This window comes from Capra hircus, chromosome 3 (assembly GCF_001704415.2).
Source record: "Capra hircus breed San Clemente chromosome 3, ASM170441v1, whole genome shotgun sequence".
In the NCBI taxonomy this organism is placed as follows: Eukaryota; Metazoa; Chordata; class Mammalia; order Artiodactyla; family Bovidae; genus Capra; species Capra hircus.
In genome coordinates this window covers 101175505-101186337 of record NC_030810.1, presented here as the reverse complement: position 1 = coordinate 101186337, position 10833 = coordinate 101175505, and the positions used below count along the sequence as shown (strand labels likewise).

Genomic DNA, 10833 nt, shown 5'->3' with positions numbered 1-10833 from the left:
CTGCTCTGAAATCACATTTCTGCATGAGGACCCAGGTTCCTAGCCCAGGCAGCCATCAACACTGTAAGGATGCTAGCCCCCTACCCTGAGCCATCCCCCATAGAGGTGAGGGAGCTATCAGGAACGCCCCCTCTCCCCACTGAAGCAATCTCAGACCAAGCACCACAGCGGGTGTTCTGGACTGAGAACTTTCCCCACAAATGATACCCACAGGGGACATTTAGAATGAGAGGTGGCACAGAATCTCCCAGCATTTGGGAGACTGAAAGACAACCCTATGGAGAATGCCTGGGCGGCCCCAGAGCTCCCCAGGGGGAGTCATGATGTCCGAGAGACTCTGTGGAGCTGCCAACCCTCCCACCCCTGGGCTCCAAGCCTCTCCCTGCGCTGCCTCCCCTCCACTGCCAGCCTGTAGTGGTGACTGCTGCAGCCCTCCCTGGTTGCTTTATTTATTTATTTTGCACCAACAGGGTTGCTGCAGACTCATTCTCGCCCGGTTTAAAAGAGAGAGAGGAAAAAAAAAAAAAGGAGAAATGCTCTCTGGCTCTTCTCTCTACCTCGGTCTTGGCAGCAAGCGGCCGCAGCAGCAATAGCAGCAGCGCCCGGCAGGCGGGCAGGCGGGCAGGCGGGCAGGCGGGGAGTGAGGCACACGGGGAGGTGCGGGCCGAGGGGCAGCTTGAATGGGACGGGCCCCCAGCCCTGGACAGATGCGGTGCCCAACTTGATGCCACCCTCCGGCTTCTCTGGTAAGTGCCCCCACTTCCTGTCCTGGAGCTGCAGCTGCCCTTCTCTATAACATACTCCGAGACAAGGCCAGACCCATGAGGGCTAGAGGGTTTGTGCCCACTCTGCCCCCAGCCCACCATTGATCTTGGCCCTTTAGGACTTTAATGGGAAAAGTAAGATGTCCCAGGTGCCCCTGGGCAAAAGGACTCCAAGGAGCTCTCCCTCCATTTCCCAGGCGCTCTACTTCTGGGAAGGATTATTTTGCAGTCAGTGTGGATATTCCAGAGATCTTTCCTCCAGGAGCCCCCCTGCCCCCGGTGTAGTTCCCCATGTTTCACTCAGGTCTGCTTTAAAGAGGCTGTCCAGTATCAAATGTGTCCCTGGACTGGCACACAGAGACAAGAAGAAAGACCCCTACTTCTTGAGGGTGATGCCCCTGGACCCCAGCCCACATGAGGAGAGAAAGAAGTGGTTCTGATACCTATCTCTTCCTGCAAAGTGGCTGGGAGCCAGTCCCATACCCACGGAGCTTAGCAAAGGAAGCTTGTGATTACATTAGCCACCTTTAAAGAGAATGGGGCCGGACCTGCCAGCCCCTGGTCTGGCAGGCTCTGGAGACTAAGAAGATGCTCACAAGAGTGGGAAGGGGGAAAGCTGGGTTACATGCTTCACTGCACTTTTGCTGAATGCAGGAAAGAAGGAAGAGCAGGAACTGCAGCAGTAGTGATAAAGAGCTAGCTGTCAGGTGGACTACCCAGGACAGGCACTGGGGGAGGGAGGCCAGGGATGAGGGAAGCTGGGACATTGCTCCCTGGAGAATTCTTAGCATGCCATCCATACCTGGTAGTTTGGGATAGGGAACAGAGGAGCCTGCTCAGTAGCCCCAGCTGGGCCATTCTTTCTCATGCCCAAGCCTCAGAACAGTGTCCCACGTCCCTTGCTCTTTCGGCCTCTTTCCTTTCCTGAACTACTGTGGTCCTCTGAAATAGCTGTAGGGTAGCCACCTGAATGATCCTTGTGGGAGGGGGGATAGTGTGGGAAATAAAGGGAGAAAAATCACACTACCTCCTAAACTGTCTTTCCTAAGTTCCAGCTGGGAGAAAATGGCCCATATGGTAGAAAGCTGACCTCATAGGGCCCAGAAAGTCAGAAGTCTGAAAGGTCAAAGGTGACTGGGATCTGCCTCTAGAAAGAAACCCAGGCATCCTGCCTCCCAGGGAGCATTAATTCACTCTCGTCCTGTCTCTGCAGCCATCCCTTACCAATTCCAGTACTTCCCCTCTCTTGGGGTCCCAGTGGTCATTGAACAGGGTGGGTCCATGGCATCTTTTCTCCTCTGTCACCTCATTCAGCCCCCAGTGGTCATCACAGTCACCATCTTCCTAATTTTTCCCAGGCACCTGGCACCCAGAAACTTACTCTAAGTTGACAGACTGGGCACACAGCCTGTGCCGAGATCTCCTGTGCCAGCCAAGGGCCTGCTTACTCCCACCACAGTATCTGGTCAGACACTGTCCCTCCTCACTCGTCTGGGCCTCCTTGGCTCCCAATGTGTCTCTTGTGCCTTTCTCAGGCAGCAGAGGCCAAAGGCAACAAGAGATCTCTCTCAGACTCCCACACGGGGTTTGAATCAAAACACCACAGAGGGGCATGAGAGAAGCCTGAGTCTGAGGACCAAGCGAACAGTGCTCGGCCTCTCTTGGGTCCCTTATACCCAATGTCACCTGCAGAGGAGGCGGGCTGCCCTTGGGGCTCTGGTGAGGGATTCACGTGTGCCCTGCATCCTCTGCCACATTTAATGTGTAGCTTGGCTGTCATCCATAAGGCGTTCTGGGGAGATTGCCTCGTGTTAGTCTGGGGCCTCGGGCCCTGGGCCAGGCTGGAGGAAGGCAGAGAGGCAGTGAGTGGAGCCTTGGGGGGCCGAATTGAGGCCCACATGCTTCCCAGGCTTGGATGACTTAGTCAAGGTGAGGCCTCTCTCTGATCAGGATCCAGGGGTATGACCCCCGTAAGCCTTAGACAAAGCTGTGGGCAGATGAATGAGAGAAGGGTGGGCAGAGAGGGACAGGGCAGAGACTAGGAGAGCAGCTGTCGAGAGAAGGGACCTGGGTATTTCTGGGTCTCTGAGACAGAGGGAAACTCAAAAGTTACTTCCCTGCTTCTTTCTGTCCTGTTCCCATAAAATCTTCCCCACTGGGCTAGGGTTCCAAGAGCTAGTAAGCACTCGGCCTGTTACCCAGGGGTGGTGGAGGGGAGCAGAGAGTCCCCAGAGAGGAGGCTCCAGGGAGTGTACTGCACACTACCCGGCCACACTAGGACAGGTGGCTCAATCCCTCTCCTCTGTGGAGGCTCAGGGAAATCCATAGTACCCATCATCTGAGCCACTTTCCAAAAAGGGCCATGTCATCCTCTGTTCCAGGAGCAAAGAGGGCATGGCTGTGGCCACAGCTCCAAAGCAAGCCTGGCCCCCATGGCCCCCCGTCTTTCTCCTGCTCCTCCTGCCGGCAATGGGAAGCAGTGGCAACTGCCCTGCTGTGTGTGACTGCACCTCCCAACCCCAGGCAGTGCTTTGCGCCCACCGGCGACTGGAGGCTGTCCCGGGGGGACTCCCGCTAGACACTGAGCTCCTGGACCTGAGTGGGAACCGCCTGTGGGGGCTTCAGCAGGGAATGCTCTCCCGCCTGGGCCAGCTCCGGGAACTGGACCTGAGCTACAACCAGCTGTCCACCCTGGAGCCAGGGGCCTTCCACGGCCTGCACAGCCTACTCACCCTGAGGCTGCAGGGCAACCGGCTGAGAATCATGGGGCCCGGGGTCTTCGCGGGCCTGTCTTCCCTCACACTGCTGGACCTTCGCCTCAACCAGATCGTCCTCTTCCTTGACGGCGCTTTCAGGGAGCTAGGCAGCCTCCAGCAGCTGGAGGTTGGGGACAACCACCTGGTGTTTGTGGCTCCGGGAGCCTTTGCTGGGCTGGCCAAACTGAGCACCCTCACCCTGGAGCGCTGCAACCTCAGCACTGTGCCTGGCCCGGCCCTGGCCCGCCTCCCAGCACTGGGGGCCCTAAGGCTCCGAGAACTGGACATCGGGTGGCTGCCAGCGGGGGCGCTGCGGGGGCTGGGGCAGCTAAGGGAGCTGGAGATCCGCCACTGGCCAGCTCTGGAGGCTCTGGAGCCAGGGAGCCTGGGCGGGCTCAATCTCAGCACCCTGGCCATCACCCACTGCAACCTGAGCTCGGTGCCCTTCCAAGCACTGCACCACCTGAGCTTCCTCAGGGCCTTGGATCTTTCTTGGAACCCCATCTCGGCCATCCCAGCCCGCAGGCTCAGTTCCCTGGTGCGGCTCCAGGAGCTCCGACTGTCGGGTGCCTGCCTCACCTCCATCGCAGCCCACGCCTTCCATGGCTTGACGGCCTTCCACCTCCTGGATGTGGCAGACAACGCCCTTCAGACACTGGAGGAAACAGCCTTCCCTTCTCCAGACAAACTGGTCACCCTGAGGCTGTCAGGTAACCCCCTGACCTGCGACTGCCGCCTCCTCTGGCTGCTCCGGCTCCGCCGCCGCCTGGACTTTGGCTCGACCCCACCTGCCTGTGCTGGCCCGCAGCACGTCCAGGGGAAGAGCTTGAGGGAGTTTTCAGACATCCTACCTCCAGGGCACTTCACCTGCCGACCAGCCCTGATCCGAAAATCCGGGCCGCGCTGGGTCATGGCCGAGGAGGGGGGGCATGCCGTTTTCTCCTGCTCTGGAGATGGGGACCCAGCCCCCACTGTCTCCTGGATGAGGCCTCAGGGGGTTCGGCTGGGGAAGGCTGGGAGAGTGAGGGTCCTACAGGATGGGACGCTGGAGATCCGCTCTGTGCAACTCCGGGATAGAGGGGCCTATGTCTGTGTGGTCAGCAACGTGGCGGGGAATGACTCCCTGAGGACCTGGCTGGAAGTGATCCAAGTTGAATCACCAAATGGCACTCTCTCTGACCCCAACATCACCTCGCCAGGGATCCCAGGGCCTTTCTTCTTGGACAGCAAAGGTATAGCTATGGTGCTGGCGGTTGGCTTTCTCCCCTTCCTCACCTCGGTGACCCTCTGTTTTGGCCTCATCGCCCTTTGGAGCAAAGGCAAAGGCCGGGTCAAACATCACGTGACATTCGACTTTGTGGCACCTCGGACCTCTGGGGATAAGAACTCTGGGGGTAACCGGGTCACTGCCAAGCTCTTCTGATCTTTCCTTCCACAGTGGGGCCTCATCTAGGCCAGCTTCAGATACCACAGTGGGAGAGAACCAAGGCTGCTTAGACTGGACATTCATCCCAAACGGCCCAGATTTTCCCCTTTCTGCCCACACCACGCCAGCAGCAGATGCTGCCTCCTCATAGCCTGTCTCCTCAGGCTTTTGCAGTTTAAGGATAGCATTGTCATCTCTTCCCTGAGAGTCCCAGGAAACGGAAGGTGTAGATCCTGCAGTCAGCCCAGCCCTCCCCGCACACCACATACAAAGCAGGAACTATAACCCTCCAGTCTGCCAGCCTAAACTCCACACACACTTAAACATACCCTGAATAACCAACGCCAATTGCAAACCACAGTGATAAGGCTACTTCAGGGGTGGAGCTGGAAAGTGCAACAGCTTCTTGGAGTCTGCTCCTTACCCAGGTGGTGTCCCTCTCTCCCTCCCACTGCTCTATCCCCTCTCTAGGCACAAGGAACTAGGGCCAATGACCTCAAGCTAGAGAGAAGAGGATGTGACGGGGTACTGGGGACGGGGAGGGGGTGGGGCACAGACTACACACTGGCACTAGGTCTGCATGAGCCCCCCACCCCCGTCATATCATTAAAGCTGCTGTCACATCATTAAACCTGCTATCTAAAGTCCAAGACAGTGGCAGCCACAACTAAATGTGATCGCTCGAGTTTTCTTTACTTCAGTCTTTTCCACCCCTTCTTTCTGTCAGAATCCCGCTTCCTACCCTTCTGCCTGCCTATTAAGCCTGTAACAATGACCTTGCCTGAATCTAACCTTTGGCCTGACAGCCAAAGGTTTATGCAAAATATTGCCCGCCATGCCTGAAAAGATCAGCACCCCCAGGCCATTTCCATGTCAGCCCTTTCCTCTGTGTGCTCCATTTCCAGAGTTGGAGGAGAGAGTCTCTGCCTTCCAAAGGATCCCTCTGCAAAAATTCCAACCCAGGACACTCAGCTCCTCCCCTTTCTTTCTCATTCTCGTTCAATCTCCCGACTGTTCCTGTTGTGCAGATCCCTAGTGCCCTTGGTGGAAAGCAAGAGAACCTCCACAAAACGAGAATCTGCAGCTGTCAAAGGAGAGAGACCCAGAACACAACAGGACTAGGTTTGGAGGAGCAAGGTGGGAGGGGCACTGTGAGCTCTAGTGAAAAAAGTGGAGGGAAGGAGGAGCAGCAGGAACTACATGTCTTTCCGCTGTCCTTATGGAGACCCCAGATGCTGAGGTGGAGTGGGAGGAGAAGATGCTGACTGCCTCTGAGTGTGCTTCAAAGAGAGGGCAAAGCAGTGTCAGAAAAAGTGGAGATGCTGAGAGCTCAAGAGAAGTAGAAGCAGCCTCAGTATCATAGGAAGGGGAGGAGTGAAAGGAGAGAAAAGGAGCTGGGAGGAGGGACGGAGAAGTGGAGAGTCACGAGGTCCCGGGGAGCCTCTCTTTCTCCCTCCCTCCCTCTCTCTGCAGCAGCATCTGCACAGCATCCTCAGTTCCCCTCCATCTTCTGGGTGCCCACCCATCCCTCACCCAACAATCCGCAAGCATCATCAGGTTCCAAGCCATTCCTAAAGTCATAGTCCTTGCTCTGGGGAGACTCTACTCATTAGAAGACCCCCAGCCCAAACTATCCCTGACAGATGAGAGAAGCTGGTGCCATATGGAGGCAGCCAGACTTCACCAGAAGGCAAACTCTTCAGCGGGCTGAGGTGGGAATGTGGGGGTGGGGTGGAGCGGACGTAGAGGTGACTATGAAACCCAGCAGTTTGGAGAGTGAGGCTGGGGAATCAGGCAATCTTGAGTACCCTGGAGCCTCCAACCCTGCCCTCCACCATGCACAGACAGCTCTTTTAGCCTTGCAGCAACCGCTCCTCTCCAGGTTGTAAGACACCAGAAAGGTTCCCCTGGGGCACGCCCCTCTTCCCCCATCTCCAAAATCTTCCACCAGCTGCTTGTTAGACTGGGACTTGGGGGACAGGTGCCAGAAGTTCTCGTTTCAATTGTGCACATTGCAATGCAGAGAAGGGCAGAAGCAGCACTGCGGTTCTGGGAAATCTGCTCTGGGAAGCACCCCCTCCCTGAGGCAGTGCGGAACAGACGACGTGTGTCTAGATCAGGAGCTGCTGCTGCCTGCGCCCCACGGCCTCCAGAGCAGCCCAGGAGAGACAGACTGCGAGTCACTTGTGCAGTGCTGTGCTTCGTCGCTCAGTCATGTCCAACTCTTTTCAACCCCAGGGACTGTAGCCCCACAGGCTGCTATGTCCATGGGGATTCTCCAGACAAGAATACTGGAGTGGGTTGCCATGTCCTCCTCCAGGGGATCTTCCCAACCCAGGGATTGAACCCAGGTCTCCCGCATTGCAGGTGGATTCTTTACCAGTTGAGCTACCAGGGAAATCCCGTGAGTCACTTAGGTGATTTCAAATTTTCTGGTATCATATTGAAAAAAAAAAAAAAAAAGCAACAGATACAATTAATTTTAAGACTATAGTTTATTTAACCCAGTGTACCCAAACTTTGATCATTTCAACATGTTATCAATATAAAAATGAGTGATGAAATATTTCACATTACTTTTTCATACTAGGCCTTTGAAACTTGGTATATCCTTTACACTTACGGCACATTCCAGTTTGGTAACTAAATTTTCACCAGAAATACCTGATCTGTATTTAGGTTTCATAAAATTCACTGTTGAAAAAATCAACTCATACATCCAAGTTGTTCCAACTATATTAAAAGTCTTCTAGGGACTTCCCTGGTAGGCCAGCGGTTAAGACTCTGTGCTTTCCCTGTAGGGGTGCATGGTTCCAATCCCTGGTTAGGGAACTAAGATCCCACATGTAGGTGTAGCCAAAAAATGTTTTCCATAACTAAATATTGGTTTTAACACTTAAATTAACTGAAATGAAACAAATTTTCAGTTCCACTCCTCAGTCACACCAGCTATCTTTCGAGTGTTCAACAGCTACATGTAGCCAGTGGCTACTGTATTAGCCAACACAGCTCCAGATGTTATAACTCTAGGTGTAGACTAGGGCCTCCCCAGCACAGGTGAGAAAAGTATCCCCCAAAAAAAAACACATTCAACCTAGAGGAAATGCCTGTGGGGCTCCCTCACCCTCACTACCACCCCTTGCTCTCCTGATACAGCCTTTCCAGAACACCTTCAATGAGCGACACTAATTACTGTAACAAGGTTACTGGGATGAGCACTTGTACCACAGCTTGTACCATCATCAGTAAGCCAACTGCTTACCTCACCTGTCTGGAAAGGCTGCTTTTGCTGGGGGGTGGGGGTGGTATGTGTCTGTGTGGACAACTGTGTGACGACAACCAAAGACCTGGGCAAGTGGTATGTGTGTATGTGCAGGAATGTTATGGTCCGCATCACAGGCAATCCAATGCCAGCTCTCCCCTGGGGCGACAGCCGTGGAGATAGAAAAGAAATAATACTTATTTTATGTCAGCGGTTATATGTAGGATTTCTAATTTAATCCTCACATCAACCCTATAAGATAGGGAATCTTGGCTGATGGAACTAAAGGTCAAGTAGATTAAGTAACATGCTCGAGTACACAGAGCTAATTAGTAAGGGAGCAGCTTCTGAACTTAGGGCTGTCTGACTCAAAAGCCAAATGCTTTCCACGACATTGTCGTACTGCTCCAGTCACTGTCTGCTCTCATTACCCGCTTCCCCAGGGTCTCTCAGCTGCAGGAACTGACCTGTGAGAAAGGTAAAATCCAGGGGACATCCTCCGCCCCACCTACTCTGACCAACTCTTAAGGAAAACTGAGGTCAGTTGTTGATCCTCACCTTCTCTCAGTAACTCTAATGCACCTGATTCAGGAAGCAGAGGATCAGTTGTTGGTTTTTAATCTTTTTTTCTCAGTCTCCTCTCCCAATGCCCTTGCCTCTGCCCCAGGGACCAGCAGAAAGCAGCAGAAATTCCAGAAATCAGATGAAATGCCTGGATGCCAGCAACATAGCCTCTTGTGATTAAAAATGGAGGCTTCAGATTTCATAGGTGCTTTTCAGAGTTCTAACCTTAACAACCTCTTAGGTTATAGAGCGGCGGCTCAGGAATTTCCAGTGTGGTGGGATGATTGGTGAACTGCTTTACTCTCGAGAAGAATTCAGCTCTATTCACCTGCTTACTCCTGCTTTAGAGAACCTTCCTGAGATCATCCTGCCCAATCCTCTCTCTACCCCTCCTCTCTTTCATTTCAGACACGATCTCATCTAAGGTGAGAGAAATTTGGACCCACAGACATTCTGGCAGCACTTCCACACTCCCTATTTTGGTTCCTGAGATACTCTAATTTCCCTACGTCCTTTGCTGGGCTGTTTCCCTGATTCAAAAGAAGAGCATGCTGCAAGGCAATGATCCTTAACTTTGAGAGTTACAGACCCCTGTGAGAATACCCGGTGCACGCAATGGACAAAAATGCTTATAGAACCTCTGCTGGGAGAAGCCTCAGGTGGCAGGGAGAAAGGTGAAGGCTTAGGCTGCCTGTGCTCTCCAGGTCCATTAGAGGCAAAGAGAAAAGGCTAGGAAGGGCTATGGTGTGAAGTAGCTAATTGCATAAGTAGGAGCAAGTGATAGGACAGATCCTATAAGAAAACATACTGTTGCCTCCAGCCACTCTGCTGCCCTCCCTGCCACCATTCTCCCTGCAGCATCCATCTCTCAGCGAGATGCAGGAGGCTCTGGGTAGGACTTTTGCTCTAAGAAGTCAGTGTGGTGGTGATGCAGGCTGGAGAATGTGTGAAATAAGGAACTCCTGAATCCTCTTCCTCCAAACTGCTTTGTAAAGGGGGATTAAGGAGGAAGACTTCGAGCTGGATGGCGGTGGCCAAAGAGGCTGAGGAGAGTGTCTCTCTCCTAGGACGCCTGCCACAACTCACTAATCTGACCTAAAGACAGAAGAGTAGCACCAGCATAATTTCTGATACTAAGACCCACGCTCCCAGTTGCTGCTTTCTGGTGAAGACCCTTGAGTGATGGGGCGAATCCTACAATGGGCAGAGCCACTGTGTTGGTTTCCAAAACCTCAGATGGAGCATCATTTGAATGGTTTGCATGTTGTCCAAGAAGGGAACTCTGTAATCTGTAAGCAGCAGGCTCTGGAATTACTGTGTTGAGAATCCCTCCCTGTCCAGCCCTCTAACTACAGTCTACTTCCCTGCTTTGCCTTGTGGAGTAGAAACAGCTGCCCACTGAATTCTGGGCCACCCACACTTTAACTAGTTTCACCTGCTGCCACCTACACCTTGTTCAGAATACTCTTCAAGGAAATAAAATGCACTCTCTAGAACTGGAGATAAGAATAAAGAAATCGCAATTCACCCAATCCCAATTTGTCCTATGTCGTCTTCTTTTTACTGTGACTTTTTTTGTTATGCAAGTATTTTTTATTTTTATGGATCTGAATTTGTCAGCATTTTCTCTGATAACTTCTAGGTTTCACATCATATTTAGACAAGCCTCCTACTATGTAAGCTTATTTAAAAATCACCCTATGTTTTCTTTAAATACTTTTAAAATGTCCTTTTTTTATATGTGAGTATTTAGTTCACCTGGAATTTATTTTGGTGTTAAGGTGTGAAATAGAGATCCAATTTTGTTTTGTGTGCTAAGTCACCTCAGTTGTGTCCAACTCGTTATGGCCCTATGGACTGTAGCCCACCCAAGTTCCTCTGTCCATGGAATTCTCCAGGCAACAATACTGGAGTGGGTAGCCATTCTGTTCTCTGGGGGATCGGGGGATCTTCCTGAACCCAGGGATCAACTCACACCTCTTACCTGTCCTACACTGGCAGAGGGGTTCTTTACCACTAGTGCCACCTGGGAAGCTTTTATCCTACCCTTATCAGATATCC

General features: G+C 52.9%; 1 protein-coding gene across 1 annotated transcript; it reads left to right on the top strand.

Moving 5' to 3' along the window:
* Nucleotides 328–5577, top strand: LINGO4 (leucine rich repeat and Ig domain containing 4). Its single transcript, XM_018046105.1, has 2 exons — nucleotides 328–746; nucleotides 3146–5577. Exon 2 carries the CDS (start codon nucleotides 3159–3161, stop codon nucleotides 4941–4943), a length of 1785 nt encoding a protein of 594 aa, XP_017901594.1. The 5' UTR covers nucleotides 328–746; nucleotides 3146–3158; the 3' UTR covers nucleotides 4944–5577.

Excerpts from the sequence above, each read along its gene's own strand:
- LINGO4 (XM_018046105.1), top strand. The coding sequence starts at position 3,159 with ATGGCTGTGGCCACAGCTCCAAAGCAAGCCTGGCCCCCATGGCCCCCC.